The 16,533-nt window shown below is 41.4% G+C and overlaps 1 protein-coding gene across 1 annotated transcript in view; it reads left to right on the top strand.

The window, feature by feature from the left end:
- The window catches only part of SYNE2 (spectrin repeat containing nuclear envelope protein 2), a 176,040-nt gene that overhangs the window by 114,203 nt on the left and 45,304 nt on the right, over nt 1-16,533 (top strand). The window contains 13 exon segments of the mRNA XM_030950368.1: nt 174-305; nt 1,614-1,810; nt 2,029-2,161; nt 2,800-2,982; nt 3,418-3,564; nt 5,154-5,330; nt 6,526-6,681; nt 8,003-8,152; nt 10,520-10,696; nt 11,872-12,005; nt 12,479-12,683; nt 14,611-14,790; nt 16,216-16,341. Coding sequence (XP_030806228.1) covers nt 174-305; nt 1,614-1,810; nt 2,029-2,161; nt 2,800-2,982; nt 3,418-3,564; nt 5,154-5,330; nt 6,526-6,681; nt 8,003-8,152; nt 10,520-10,696; nt 11,872-12,005; nt 12,479-12,683; nt 14,611-14,790; nt 16,216-16,341 — 2,097 coding nt within the window.

Genomic DNA, 16,533 nt, shown 5'->3' with positions numbered 1-16,533 from the left:
TAATTCATCTGTGGTGAAATCATGTCTCACTTTGATATTTACATATTATTCACTTCTTTTTGTGTCATGTTTCATTAAAGCTGCTGATGTTTTAGAAGGCATTAAGGTCTGAGTCTGGTGTATTAAAATGCAAATGGATGTGTGCTGTGTTAACAATTCAATGTATTTTTTAGGATTGGGTGGTATTTGATGAGGAATGCCTGGTTTTCAATAAGGAGTTAGAAGCGCTTGCCTCTGTGTTGCCTTCTGTCAGTTTGGTTGAAGAAACTGAAGAAAGATTAATGGAAAGGATTGCACTTCTAGAGGTATTTATGTGTTTGTCACTGCTTTTCTTTATGCATCAGTACAACTGGCAAAAAATATTAGTTAGTATATAAGGAGATGATTTGCAGGGCACTGCCTCATCTCCTCAGCTGTGTGTGGATGCAAGCTCCAAACTGACTTTTAAAAGTAGGAGAAGATTGGGCTGCTAATTTCAGCCAGGGGCTGAAGTCCATTTTAGTGGGAGTAATGACTGTAACTACTTCATAACTCAGTCTTCAAAGGAAGGTATTTGGGGTAAGATGGATGCTGTGCAGGCTCCATGGATCCCAAGGACAGCAAATGCCTCTTCTCTGTAATAGAGAAATTGTTTTCATGTCACAGTGTAAAACCTGTAGGAAAGGACAATCAACCTAGTGCTTTCAAATATCTGAAAATACCAAATATTTGAACTCTTACTGTAACACTAGTTGCAGCTGCATCTCTGATGACAGAGCTACATCTTTATTTATAACCTCCGCTCCAGCTGGAAATATTTTATCCATGTTTTAAGCATATTTAAATATAAGGATATAAAAGCAGCATTTATGGTTGTTTTATAAAATTAAGAAGAAAGGTTTTAAGTAACCTCAGTGATGTATTTTCAGAGAGGGCTCTGCATTCCTCACGGGTGAGACCTTTCTCAGTCTGCAGAGGACATCCTCTGTTACAAATTTTTTAATTAATAAGTGTTTAATTAAAGCAAATTAATGAGTGTTCAATAAATGATTAATAAGTTTAATAAAGGAAAAAGTGCTATAATGATTTAATCTAGTTGACTGCAGGAAAGACATCACTGGACATTCCCAGGAAAATCTGAGCTATGGTAAAGCCTTTGTAATAAATCAACTGTAGATGTTTAGTCATAGTGTCCTTCTGGTGCTTTTGATTCCTGTAGCACTGAGACAAGAGAGATGCAAAATTTGCACAGCCATTGATGTGAAGTTGCCTGGTTTTCCTTGGCTTTTTGAGTTCTTCACTAGCTTTTCACTCTTAAGTCTTTATTTGTCTTTAAAGACTTCAGAAACAAAGCCATAAAGCTTTAGAAGATGTTTGGTGCAGGGTGAAACTGTGGAGCTTCATAGTTTCAAAAAGAAAGCAGAATAAAAGGAAACAAAGAGGAAACAAACAAAAAACCCACAAAAACCTGTGTCCCTTTTGCATGTAATGAATTTCAGACTCCTGTCATTTGGAAAATAAAATACATTACAGAGGAAATGATTAAGAAGTTAGAACAAGTGATGTGTGTTCTTCTAGTTGTGTTTTCTGTCTTTAAAATGTTACTGTTTTGCAAACTTCCCATATTCTGATAGAAAATCAAAAGCAGTGTTGATGAAAAGCATGCCAGGCTGTACCAGATGGTGAAGGAAGGGAAGAAATTGCTGACTGCTGTGAACTGTCCAGAAATAAGAAGCCAGATTGGGAAGCTGGAAGAGCAGTGGTTGTCTTTAACCAAAAAAGTTGGCCATGAGCTGCACCGACTTCAAACACTTCTGAAACTCCTGCTCAGGTGAGTCCAACACATAAAAACAGTTTGAAGTATCAGCTAGACATTCGTTTGTGATTTTTTTAATAGGTGACAGCTGAAGCTGTGCTTCTGCAGGGTTATGCAGCAGCAGAGGTCCCAGAATAGCACGTGTCTTCTCACAGAGGAGACAACTTGGAGGGTGAGAAATGTATCCCAGCCTCAGCTAGAAATGTGTTTCTGTGTTTTGTTTCCTCCTGTAGCTACAACAAAGACTCAGAGGAATTGATGAAATGGCTGGATTCTGCTCAGCAGAGAATGAATTTTTGGAAGGAGCAGTCTCTCAATGTGTCACAAGATCTTGCCACCATCAGGGACAACATCAGCAGTTTGTTTGTAAGTCATTTCTGCTGCCAGGTTTAGATAAGACATTGTGAATTCTGGTGGAAACTACCCTTTTGAGAGTTTGTTTTTGTTTGCCATGCCCTTGAGCCACCCACATAATACAGCACTGCAAGGCTGTGTGCCCCAAAGCCACTCAACAGCTGACCCTGGAGGGTGGGCTCAGGGTACAGGAGTGAAGGTGGTCAGCCAAAGTCAGGAAGGAGAAACATACTGAATTATATTTCATGTCTTTTCCTGCTCCCCTTGGATGGCTAGCCAGGAGGTTCAGCCCTAGTGTGAGGCCAGACAGAAGCAACAGTGCACAGGGGGAAGGCAAAGCATCAGGAAAGTTGACTGTAGATGTGAGCTGGCCAGAGGTCTGAGGACTGGAGTTGCTCCCTGGACCTCTGTGTGAAATAGGGATCAGGATATTCCCAGTCTCTGTGGGAGCAAGAGGTGGCATTCAGCACTGTATATCAGAGTGGGCAAAAAATTATTTATCTGCCAGAACATGTTTAGATTTTCTGAATTTTGCCATCGTGATAAAATCTGTTTGTTGAGGCATTTCATCTTGTGAAAATATGGCTTGTCTTCATTTCAATAGATATAGAAATATTTACTCCCTCTTAAATTTCTCCTGTGCACCTCAGACATTTTCTAAGGAAGTTGATGAAAAATCTTCCCTGAAGTCATCAGTGGTGAGCACTGCCAGCCAGCTCCTCCATGTGAAGCAAGCTGATACTGCAGCACTTAGGTCATCCTTGGCAAAATTTGAGCAAAAATGGGGAGAACTGATTACACAGCTCCCAGCCATCCAAGAAAAGCTTCACCAGGTGAGTGAGAAACTCTGCTGCCATCTCTCAGTTCATGCTAAATAATTATGTTAAAATGCTGCTGCTGGGATTCAGTTGACTTTTTCTGAATTAGCTGTGCCATGCTTTCAGAATAAGCCCAATATTGTACTGCAGTTTAAATATTACTGTGTTCTTCCTGGGCTGCTTTATATATATTCATTATCTTTGTGATTTTGCATGGAAGTCTGTTACTTAAAATTAGAAAGAATTACTCAAAATCAGGAAGAATTTATTTCAGACTCATGAATTCTAGAACTGAAGTCATTTGCCTCTCTGGAACACAGGGCTCACTTTCAAGTTCATGCCCCAATAATGCGATTATAGTGCCTGAGCCTTTCTAAAAATAGAAATGCCATTTTCCTTGGTATTTCTAACAAGTAGAGTGTAGAAGATTCATGGTATGCTTTACCTCAGCTTCAGATGGAAAAGCTTTCATCACGGGAAGCTATTGCTGAACTAATGGCCTGGCTGGACCATGTGGAATGGCAGCAGGAACATGAGGAGCCAATAAATTCCCAAGGCAGTGCTGCCCAGGTCAAGACCCTCCTTCAGAAGTACAAGGTAAATGGGAAACTGTGAGTCCAGGCCTGCTGTGAAAAGGATGGAAGCAGCCTTCAGGCACTGTCATATCCTTCCCCTTGCTCTCAGGAGGGTTCCTCAGTCTGAAATGTGCTGTATCCTCCTTTATAAAACCTTATGCTTCCATGACACATAAACCACTGCCTGTTCTGCAATACAGCTACTGCCTGCTGGGCTGTAATCTCCTTTTCTCATGCTGTCCCATCTGTCTCATCTGTTCATTCTCTTGCATTTAGATGGTAAAATGTGACAAGCAGGAAAGCTTTCCTTCCTTAGGAGGACAGACTCTGTGTTTGTGCTGTGTTCTAGTTTGTCCTTTTAACAAGGAATACCCTAATGGAGCTCCATAACCTGAATCCATTTAACTAGAGAACAGGGGGTTTGAATATTATGGGTCATCAAAAGAAATAACCTGCTGGGAAAGAGGGACAAGATGAACATCCCTGCAGGGGGAGAGAGAGAGAGAGAGGCTGCAGCAGACTCTTGGCACTGTTCAGATGTCAGAGCACGAGTGGCAGAGGCTGATTGCTCCAGCCACAAGGAGGATTCATGCTATGTACTCCAGGGAGCCCAGCCTCAGGGCATGAATCCCCACAGAGCCCTGTTTTGCTCTGCTCCTTCTCAAGCCTCAGACAGGCTGACAGTTCTCAATCTGCAGCTGCAACCACTTTGGTGCTGCAGGTAAGGCAAGTGCCAATGCAAACATTTATTTCTGAGAGCCTTGGTATAGCACATATATAACATTTTGGTCTGTATCAGTGGAATTTGGCAGTTGGGACATGTAGGTGAGGTGCTGTTCTTAACGCTTTGGATATTTAGAGGTGGGTTTGTGGGTGTATCTTTTGCACTTGTCAGCAAGGTGGGGTTATGTGTGCTGAGAAGAAAGCTGGGATGAGGGTCACAAATTCCTAGAGGGAAATAGCTGTGGCTACTGTGGTATTCCCTGGTGACTTTTCTGAGCACTACTGGATAAAAATGGAGCCCTTTCCTACTCTATTCTAATACCCTCTGAAATAAAAAGACATTCCCTTATGTTTTCACTTTGTATGTAGTTTCTTGCTTATCTCTCTGCACAAGAGATGCTGATGCTGGAGAACACTTTCCTCCCAGACATTCTATTCTGATACCAGATGTTTTGTTAAAAAGAGTACAAACTTGTGCTTCATTTTCCTGTGAGTTGCAGGAGTGTGGGAAAGCCTTGGTCTTGGGGCAACCATCTGGGCCCGTGGCAGTGTGATGGTTTTGTCCAGTGGGTTAAGTAAAGGGTCTGGTCCCCCTGGGTTTTATTCCCTGCTCCATCTCTAGCCTGTTTTTACCTTGAGCTAACCACGTAATGATAGAGATTTTCTGCAGAAATTTCAGTGGATGGAAAGACTAGACAAATACAGAATGGTAAAATTTGAGAATTATTCCTACAGACAAGTCTCTTTCAGAAGAATATTTTAGGTCATGATACAAACAAAGCTGTCAATGCCCCATTGCCACACCTTGAAGCATCATTGGAACCATTCAGATTAAAACCACAGAACCGATTGCTTTATGTTTTTGTTCTTTCTCTTTTTCCCCTGCAGGAATACATGATGGAAATGAACTTTAAGCAGTGGATGGTAGATTTTGTTAACCAGTCCCTGCTGCAGATGAGCACCTGTGACGTGGAGAGCAAGCGCTACGAAAGGACAGAGTTTGCCGAGTGCCTGGGTGAGATGAACCTGCGGTGGCACCGCCTGCAGGCAGCCCTCAACAGAAAGGTTGGATTGAGTTCCCATGGCTTTCTGTCTTACAGCTCTGATTTTGCCTGTGCCACTGCTCTGTTTTAGGGATATATCAAGCTACCAGCAGTTTTCCTGTGTAGCAGTTGGATTTGTGCAAACAGTGATTATTAAGTAAGTAGTGTTGACAGCCACGTTCAGCTGGGGACATATGAAACTCCTGGACAAGGCACAGCAGGGATCAGTTCCCAGCCCTGCTCCAGCCCCTCCTAGGTCACTGGAAATGGGTTCCTCTGTCAGTGTCCTCCTCCTGCAGTAAATATGCTTTCCCAATGCAGTGCTTTGAAGGTCAGCAGCTGATAGAGTCAAGTCTACATGCAGAATTTTCCTATCAGCACATAATCTTGTTTCTCTGGAGAAAATCTGTTTCAGGCAATGCCTCAGAATTATTCTATTTCAGTGAGGCTAGAAATAATCCATGCATCCAGAATTAGATGCTGCTGCTTATGTGCCCCAATACCCAGAAAAGCTGGTGTGACTCATGATATGGAAAAGACATGGGGGCACTCAGAATCCCAAAATGCAACCATGAGGCTGCTGGAATGAATCCCTCTACCAACACATTTCTCTTTCATCTCTGTGTCTCAATTTATACAGCTTTGGGAGAAGCTGGCCGTTCCAAATCCAGACACAAAGACTTCTGGTCAGATGGAAAATTGCCAATGTTTTTTTAGTTCAGAAAGTCTTCCAGAAGCATTTTAAAGTGGAAATTTCATTTCCTGTACAATTGAAAATTCCCATGATGAAATTTCAGTTTTGTTGGGGAAAAGGTTATGTTCTCTACCGTTTTCATGAAGTTCAATTCTAGGATTTGATGGATCCTCAGGGCCAAGATTGAAGATAGGAAACTTGAGGTCCCTTTCTTATTAGTAGCCTTGTTGGTGAGTTTTAGTGAGAATGTGATTTCTGGATTCCATGTGAATGTGTCCACATGGCCCAGGGTCCCCCAGCTTGTCAGGTCTCCCAGCTCCAGAGCACACACTGCCTTGTTTCTTCCAAAGGAAAAGGTCAGATCCTAAAGAGCCTGCAAAACGTTTTGGTTTTCCTTTCAAAATATTTTCTCTAAATAGTATTTTCAGTATGGATTTTGTGATGTCTAGTTTTGTCATGGAAAAAGCCATGTTTTTGCCCACTTGTAGGTTTAAGTAAGTTAAAACATTTCTGTAACTTTCAGATACAAGACTTGGAACACATTTTGGAGGATATTACTGAGAATGAGAACAAAGCCCAGACTCTGCACAACTGGCTGGAAGCTCAGAGTGATCGACTGAGATCCTTACAAACCCCAGCAAGTCTGATCTCTGCACAGAACACCTTAGATGATTGCAAGGTAAAGCATGACTTGAGTAGTGTTACAGTAAAAGCCCTATTTAGCACACTTTGCTGAATCCAGACTAAGGAACTGCACAGATTTTAACAGAAAGAAATGTAAAGGAAGTTGCCATTTCCCAGAAGAATTCTCCAGTGTCATTTTAATTAAAGCATGTTGCAGTCAGGTGATAAAGAGACAGAACCACTTTTAATGTGAGTGGCTATTCTGTGATTTTTTCCACCAATTGAAGATGCATCTGCTGTTGCTTCATGGTATTTGGAGTGTTGTGCAGCAATATTGTATTCTGAGATACTTCCAATAGAAGTAGTTCTCAGTTCAGCACAGCCATGGCAGAAATTATGAATTCCATTAGTTTGAAGAGCTCTGTGATGGAAGTGTCATGGAAACTACTCAGTCCCATTTGGACAAATAGCAACCCTCTCTGCTTCTGCCCTAGACAGTAGTGTAGTCTCTCTGCAGCAGCCTCAAGGATCTGAGTCCTTTGTTATGTTTTTCTAGGCATCAGATCCCTCAGAATTAATACAGGTGGCAGCCAGCTAATAACTGGTTCCTGTTACTCTGATAGTCTGCTGTTTTCATTCAGTACAGTGTTCCCTCTCTGTTTTTTAACATGGAATATTTGTTCTTTCATTGCCATGGTTACATCTCTCTCTTGTAGTAGGCTGCTTTTATTGTCTGGAGTGCTCTGTTACACACTGAGTTACTTGCATCTCTGAAATGTGTGGAGGGGCCAGAATGGAAGAAAGGCACGAGGGTAGCTTGATCTAAACACTCACCTGCTCAGAACAACACACAGTGCTAGGAAACAGGTGGCTAAAATTTCATTACAATTCATTTGGTCAATAAAAATTAGGTCCAAATTTAAAAATGTTTTGGGGGCGATCAGTGAGAGCTGGAAAAAGGTCATGGCTTTAAGTGTAGCATTATAGGAAAATGTTGTGGCCCATTGTGGGTATGGATGGTTCCTCACATTGTAAAGAGCTCCCTGCTGAGCTTTTCCCAGCATGTCAAGACTTATTCTGCTGGGGAAGGAGTCCCATGTATCTCCATTCAATGGAGATTGTTCTCAGTTGATTTCAGTGGAATTTCTGCCATGAAGGTCCCTCTGAGGAAAGGAACAAACTGAAAATAACTTTCTAGAAGTTGTTGGGATGTCAGGGACTCACCCATTGCAAAAAAACCTGTTTTACCTTTGCATGACTGAAGAATTGCACAAAATTGATTTTAAAGTAGGAATGTTTACCTAAGCTCCTCATACAGAAGTTTTTTTTATGATCTCATTAAAAGATCTTGCTTATCATCTTTTTTCCATTATTAGGAGCTAGAAAATCAACTCGTGGCTAAATCCAAAACTCTTGATGAGCTCACACAGAGTTTGGCTTCAAATGGTAGTGCAGAACAAACCCCAGAAGCTCAGTCTCTGAGGATAGCTGAGCTATGTGAAATGAAGGACAGCATTGTAAACCAGGTAAAAGCCTTGCTTGTGTTCAGGTTTCCTGCACTGCATGTTCGGACCACCAATGTCATTAATCTTCTTCATGGGGTGGCAGGAGCTGGTACAAAAAAGATGCAAAGTATTCCTTACTCTTTACCTTCCTAAGAATTCCATTTTAAGTCTTTACTGTAAAATAAATTAATGTATTTCCAAAGTTGAGAGAGAAAAATTAGTCTGATCTTGAAGCAGTTTGGGTACAAGGGGAGGAGGAACAGATCCCCATCTGCAGCTTAAGAAAATAAAGAGCTCTGCTATTTTTCTATCAAGCTGCAAATGGAAACCTTAAACTCTCTTACTTGGTCTCCTTCTCTTTCATACCCTGTTTTTTCTCCCTTGTAGTGCAACTAGTGCAAGCTGCCTACTCTGGCCCTGTTCTCACTGAAGCTTTTCCACCTCCCAGTTACTCTTTCATCCACACACCAGGGTGGCTTTTGCCATCCTCAGATCCTGTGTAGTTTTCAGTTGCTTCAAGGAGAGTCTGGCAGATTGATTTCCCGTGCAAACTGACTCCCCAGCAGTTTGTATTTATAGTCATAATATCTTTATAATTGGAGCTGATATTTTTTTTAATGTGGATGTAATTCATAGGTGCAGGAGAGATAATAATGAACGCATTTAAAGATTTGAATCTGTGATAATAAATAACTGCATACTGTAGAGAATTATACATGATGGAGTGGTTGTGTTTCTAGTTAAGATTGCTTTACACTTTTTATTACAGAGTCCTTGCCTTTTTTCCTCAGAACTTTGTGAAACCTGAACCCTTTTGCTTGAACTCTTCCACAGGAGATGTCGATCCAGTATTGATCTGCTGCTTCTTGGTTTGGGTTTCAGCAGAAAGGATGTGGCTGTTTCTTACCAAGAAAGCAGGAAAATTTATGTTTATGTACATGATGAAAGCTTTTCCTTCTGATGTATAGCTGGGGGTAGAAATTGGCAGGATTGACAGCCTGGTGCTTTTTCTCTTACAGTCACCGTGGGTCATGTTAATTTTAGGGATTTTGTGACTAAAGTACCAAAGTTGCAAACTGCAGGATGTTCTTGGGGCTGAGCTGTCTGTGTATGCAGTGAAACAGAGAGTGCAGGTTCCTTCCCACGGGTGACTGCTCACATCAGAGCCAGGCAGAGATTTCTAATACAGGGCTAAGGAGATGGAATACCTTGATTAAATTGTCTGTGGGTTGAGCTCAAGCCTGTGAGTCTGTGGCCCTGAGACATTTCCCGGGAACGATGCCTTTCCATCTTCCTTGTGTGGGCAGTAATCAGCTACAGGCTACAAAAAGCAATTAGAGATTCCTCCCACCTGTACCATGATGCAAAAGAGAATAGGGATGATTAATCCACCAGCCTGTGTGTGCCTGAAACTCGGGTACTAGGATAAAATTATCCATGCAGTGTATTTAGGGTGAACTACGGTGTGGACATTTTTTCATCTTCCATTTTGTGCCTGCATAGTCAGAACCAAAATCTGGCATCTGGCTTTTGCCAGGTCTCATGGAGATGTGGTTGTCTGCCTGGTTTTTATGCCTTTCTCCAAGCATGACTGAAAATAGGTATTGAACTAGGTGAATGTTTTATCTAACCCAGGACATGCCTTATGTACTTCCCTGAAACAGAAGGATAAAAATGATTGAAGGAGGATTGTGTTTTTGTGTTGGCAGTGTCCAGGAGCCTGTGGCAAATGGAAGCCAAGCCTGCCCCTTGTAGATTAGACAACTGTAATAATGAAAGAGGCAGAAAATAAAGGGGATATCCATCATTAATGAAAGGGACAGAAGATAAAGGGAATATCAATCATGTAATTTTGTATGAAAATCCTGAATTTGCTAGCCTGGGGTCCAGGTGGGCCTGCATTATTAGAGCACAATGGCATAAGAGGCATGACAGCTCTCAGAGTATTGCAGCAGTGGCTTCTTCCATGCAAACCAATTTCTGTTCAAATTGTCCTTGAAAGGAAACTTGATCTCTGGATCAAACTATCTCCTTCCTAAGAAGATTAAGGCTTTCAACTTCCTCCCACTTCAGGTTGATTTTGGCAGGAAGAAATAAGCAGTTCATTATTTCAGTACTTCCTGGGTGTTCTGGCAGAATTGTGCCACCTTGACCTCCAGTGAAATTTTGATTTCCAGCACATTCCTACACTTCACTCTAGATATGGTTTACTGCTTTTTTTGAAGCCTGCAAAATTCCTTACCGAAAGTATAGTAAAATACTCCAGCTTGGCAAATTCTTGTGGATTGTCATGGACTGAGCATTGAGTTTAGATTTCTAAGTCAATTTAAAGGTGATTTATATGTCAGGACTACCCAAGAAATATTAACAAAAATGGTTTGTCTGCAGGTTGCACAGCTAAAGGCCTCAATGGAGTCAATACTGGAGCAGTGGAGAGCATATGATGAAATTTATGCAGAAGTCAGCTTGATGACCACAAGATATTTGTACTGCATAGACCAATGCAAACCTTCTGAGGAAGAAGCTTCATTGGAAGCTTTGAAAAAACAGGTCAAAACTCTCCAGGTAAAGTTGTCTTATTTCTGTACTTTCTTCTTTCCCTTTAGGCAAACAAGCTCCACTGAAAAAAAGACCGAAAAAATTATCTGAGCAACTTTTTCTTTATTATAATGACACTGAAGATAGTGCAATATTACTAATTTTTTTAAATCTCCAGTGGCACTTAGACTTCTTATTTTATGTAGTGCATAAGTTCAACTTGAGTGCAGTTTAGATACAAGGTTCAAGGAAAAAGCCCACCAAGTCCTCATGCTCCCTTGCCCCTTGTATTGATGCTGAGCCTGGCATTTCTGCTTGCTCCAGCACCACTCCAGCTATTCTGTCAACCTCCAGAGAGCTGGAGTCCCCTGCACAGACCTCTGAATGAGTCAGAATGCCAGACATAAATGCTCTGGATCCTCCTGCTGCTCTGCTTGGCTGTTACAGAGTCCAAGTGGAGCATCTGGATTAGGCAGTTAGGCTGGCCCTGGGTCTGGGCATTCACAGCTCTGGCTAAAATCCCCTTTCCTGGCTCTAAATGAGTGTTGAAAGGCTGTGCAAGCACTCCCTCTTTTCCTGTAAATAAGGCCTGAATTGGGTTTTTTTGAGTTGTATCAGAAGTGGTGCAGGACAGACTGAGGCTGTGAGTGCTGGGTGTGGGACTCTTGGCAGTAAACCCTGCACAAGTGCCTCCCACCCTCACCTGGGCTCATGTTATAGATAAAAGGAACTGGGCACCTTCTCACCTCCTTCCTTCAATCACCCTGTTTACTTTTAACCTGGAGCAGTTCACAGATACACTGTAATGGCCTGTATCAGGAGGAGGGGGAGCTTGCAGCTGAGGGCCGGAGATACCAAGCCAACTTTACTGCCAGTAGAAACAGTGGCTAAAAATAAAAGCATTTTTGGTTTCTAGCAAATTCATTTATTCAGTTCAGAGATGTGGGCTTGCTAAATGAGCTTTTTCTTTAACAGCCAATAAATTATCTCAGTTTAAAACAGGTCTTCTGAATTACTTTTTTTCCTATTTCACCTCTCTTAGCTTCCTGATTTTTAGGAATTGGTGTTACGTTTTCTGCAAACATTTTAATCTGTGCTGCAGAAGTATGGCATTTTTGCTACCCTATCTCTACCAATCTATAGGGGAAGTTACACTTAGGTCATTTATCCCCCACAATTAATTGATAAAATCCATTCTGCAGGCTCTTCAAGATGAATCAGAGAGCAGTGAGGAAAGTTGGGCCAAGCTCCAGGCTGCTGCCAGTAACCTGAAGAAGAGCTGCTCCCCCTCCTTTGCAGAGATTATTGACCAGAAATGCATGGAGGCACACACTAGGTAAGCCTGCAAAATCAGACACCAGTTATTAGTATTTAAAAAAACCAAGTTGTTCAGGCAGGATTCAAACATCTGCCAGATTTTCAGGTCTGTACTAATGCATCTCACCTGTCTAAGGGCATTCTGTGTGATGAGTAGAATCACAGAATCGTGGAATGGTTTGGGTTGGAAGGGACCTTAAAGATCATCCATTTCAATCCCCCTGCCACAAAACGGGACACTTTCCACCAGACCAGGTTTCTCCAAGCCCCATCCATCCTTGAACACTTCCAGGGATGTGTTTTATCCTTCTGTTTCAGGGAAGTACACTTTTAGCTGCATGCTTTTCATGTGATGGGTCCCACAGCACAAACTGTGGCTTTCAGGAACATGGCTGTGGATGCAAAGCAATTCCCTCAGGAACCCTATGCCAAATCATGTTCTACAGGAGAACCTACTGGGAAAACAGTCTAAATCTTTTGATATTTTGGCAGGTGGAACTCAGTAAATGAAGACATCACAGATCAGCTGCGGGCAGCACAGGCAGCTCTGCAGCTCTGGGAGCCCTTTGAGGCTTTGTGCTCTGAGACAGCAGCCAAGTTACAGCAGTACAGCCAGCAGTGTGCTCAGCTCTTGGATGCTCACGTGCCTGAGGAGAACTCCATAGAAACCCTGGAGCAGAGGATACAGGAGATAAAGGTACATGAAGAAGTTTCTGCTGCTGGGTACAAACCAAGATTTATTTTTGAGAAACAAGGCAAAAGAATACCAACAATCCAGTCAGTGGAAAAGATGAAATCTGTGGGTTTCTCCCATGAACAGGCACCTTTGTATTTCCTTTAAGCACTTTGACCAGAGACCAAACCAGAGCTAGTGTATAGGTGAGCAGAGAGCAGAAGGGAGTCATATTCCATCTCTGCCACTTGCTGCTCTGCACAAAAGGTCAAGCCTGTGTTGGAAGCAATCACTGAAAGAAAAATTATTTACCTTATGAGGCATTGCTTGGGAGGAGGAATAATACCTACAAGAACAATACCTGAGAGAAAAAAGAGCAGTTTTCCTGAGCACATCACCATCCTGAACTCTTCCACAGCCTTCAAAATGCTTTTAATTGGATTTGGTGCTGTGTTTTGGTCTGGTGTGATGGGTTCACAGACTCCTGAGCTCATTAGATTACTCTAAATGCTTCTGACTTTAGGCAAATGAGATCTCATGCTGAAACCACACGGCACATTGGACTCTATCAGGCAGCAAAGCTGTCATTGGGTTCTGACATTTTTGGTTTCTTCAGGCTGTGATAAAGAAATATAATAATCCTTATGTCAGGACAGAGCAGTGATTCATTGTGCTTTATGAATCTCTAGCTATGAATTGGAAGAAGTACAGAGTATTCCATTTTGCATGTGGCCTTAAATAAGAAACTTTACAGGGAAAAGAACTCACGTATCTTTCTTTGTCAGAAAAAACTGACAGCAGCAAAGCCTAGACCAAAATTTTTTTACTTTTTTCTGATATACTAATGGCTGTGACAGAAATTCATCACTATGTCAGCAAAAAGGAATTGCATTTTCTGGAAATTTTTGGGAAGAGTGCTACACCTACTAAGCAAGGCATGGCCACCTGAATGCCATTAGCACTGTAGATGCTGTCCTGGTGTGTGTGGGTAGAACACATGGAATTTGTCGTGGGGTTTTTTAAGTGGTGAGTTAAAAGAATGGGGATCAATGAAATGGCATATGAGTTATGTCTATTTGAATACACATATTTTAATCCCTCTAATCTTTTCCTCTCTATATATTAGGAAAAATTATGGTTTTATGGATTTTTGTCACCACAAAAAAAAAATTCTTATAAAGAGAAGAAGAAATCAAAATGGGTTCTTTATTAAATGGCTGGAGTGATATTTTATAACATGATCCTTTCAAATAAAGAGGTCAGGAAGCAAGGACCATTTTGCTTTTTAGGGAAATATGTGTGTTCTTTGCTATTCATCAGAAGATTTTGCTCATTATTCTCAGAAAAGACAATACATAGTGGCTAATTTCAGGGGGTTTAATGGCTAAAAGTAAATTTCACTTGTCAAAAAAAAAGGAAAAACCAAGTACATTGAATGAGTCTAAAATTACTCCCTTTGTTCTTGTACTGCCTTTAGAGTATAATTTTATAGCATCTTTCTAAGTAAAGGGGAACAAATAAAACCAAACCCATAGTCCTCAGTCACTGAGGGATCCAAAGTACTGGTATGGTTGTAACTAAATAGCTTTCCTCATCTGCAGCATGGGCCAGTTCCCCCATCTTCTAGTGTACACACATCTTGTAGAGAGGGATACCCCAATTTCCCTCCCTGATTTTCCTCTGGAGCAGCAGTACCCACTGCCTGAAGTCACTGGTGTTCCATTGAACTCTGAACTGTGCCTTTCCCAGCACTGCACTCAAAGGATGCAATTCCCATTATCCTCCAAGTAAAAGACTGAAGCTTTCACCACAGCTGAGCTTGGCTCCCAGATGGGCTCAACAAAAAAGAGTTTAGTCACAGCAACAAAAGATGCCAAATGAAAGTGGCACATGAATGATGATCTGATTCATTTACTGACTTTTTTTTTTCCCTTTCCCCTTCTCCCATCAGAATTTACAGCACAGCCTTCAAAACCTCGCAGGATGCCGAGCCCAGATTTATTTGCAGGCTGACAGGATAAAACAGCAGGCTGGGACAGCTGCTGAGGCCATTCTGATGGAGAAGCTGCAACCATTCCAGAGAGCAACCTATTTGGAAAAGATGTTGCAGAGGAAGCTGGATGAACTTCAGGTATTTTTTTTTATATTAAATTAGCTGTTAGTGTGGGGTAACTTCTTCACTAGAGTCTTGTGTGAGCCATGTTCCTCATTAGAGCACTATAGTTCTTGAATTGAAATTTCAGTTCATTAAAACTCACTATAGTTCTTGAATTGGAATTTCAGTTCATTAAAACTCAGCAGGATGATAAACCATATAAAGAAATATTACATGAAGCCAGAGGGACAGATGAAGGATTTCACCCTCACCTGCTTGAGTTGCTCTAACAGCCTCTGTCACTGGGCCTGTTATCCCCAGGACCCTCAGATGATTAAAGATTAGGAAATGTGGGGGTTTTTTTGAACATTGAAGTAAGCTGTGAAGTTTCTCAGCTCTGCCTTGAAAAAAAAATCATGGGCTTCAGTTTTTCTTAGGAAGAGTTCATGTAGTGAACCTAAAACCAAACAGAGAACTGTGACCATTTGATGTAATTCTGAGGACCAAATTCACATTCCTGTTCAGGCCAAGTGGGGATAGACCTGGATCCAGGAGCTCTGCTCAGCATAGTGGAGGATTGACTTCTCCTCTTCACAGGCATTCCTGAGAAAGCTTCCAAGCAAATGTACTGCTGGACATGTACTGATGTAGAATTAATCTGTTCCTATGGAAAAAGTCTGGTTTCAATGAATTGTTCTGTTTTAAAGTAAACCTGAATTCATCAAGACATTTGAAGCCAGCTCTATTTATGTCTTCATCAACCAGCACAGTTAATGGCTGGAAGCCAGAAATCTTTGTGAAGATAACAGGTTTCTCATATTCCCTGTGAACTTCTCACTGCGTGAAAAAATGCATTTCTGGGTAGTCATTTTCTCTGGTTTAACCCTGTGATATTACCACAGCAATCTCTCTCCATACACCAGTTTTTGCCATTCATCCCTTAAAAAACTGTTGTTGTGTAAGTTCTCTCAGAGATGTGGAGTTTAATTCTGGAGAGAAAGAAAAAGTTTTCCCAGTGCTGTTCTGCTAAAGGAAAGTTGAATTCCAGCCCTACTGATTTTTCCACAGAGCTCATGTAAGCTGCACAGCTTTGTGTGTACCTCAAAGGAAGCTCATTTTCACAAGTTTCCCCCCTCTGATAAGCTGAGTTTTGACTTTCCAATATCACAATAAGTTAAATAGCGCAGAGCTACAAAAGGTATCACAGAAACCCCAATTCCTTTCACATAGATACAGCTGTCTCAGAATTTGGAGTTTCTGTTTCTTGGTCTCTGCTTTAGGTTAAATTTTCCCCTTGTCCAGTTGAAAAATGGAAAAAAGTTCAACAGAGAGTTATAAATACATTAGAATTGAGGTTTAATAACTGTTTGTTTTCCTAAAAATATTGCTTATTGCTCCTTTTTGTCTACTGAATAAGTGTAATAAATAGTAACTAATGTAAATTTTCAATATTCACCCCAGTTCAATCTTTTACAACTGGAGGATTTCAACAACTGCCTGGAAACACTGGAGGGTCGTGTCAAGAATTGCACAGACACCTTTGATAACCTCTGTCTAGAGGAAGGAGACAACTCAGAATTGCTCATGGTATGTTTGCATTCCCAAATACAAAAAGATACTACTCAGCTCTTGCCCGCTTCAAACTGCTCTTTGTATCCTAAATGTCACAGTTGCAGCACTTCCATCAGAGTAACTATAATTCAGCCAAAACACAAAAAGGAATTATTAAAGTTTAGAAACTCTAGATCTGCATTTCGGGCCAAATGCCTGCATGGAAGG

Source organism: Camarhynchus parvulus, chromosome 5 (assembly GCF_901933205.1).
Source record: "Camarhynchus parvulus chromosome 5, STF_HiC, whole genome shotgun sequence".
NCBI classification, from domain to species: domain Eukaryota; kingdom Metazoa; phylum Chordata; class Aves; order Passeriformes; family Thraupidae; genus Camarhynchus; species Camarhynchus parvulus.
This window is presented reverse-complemented; position numbering and strand designations above follow the sequence as displayed.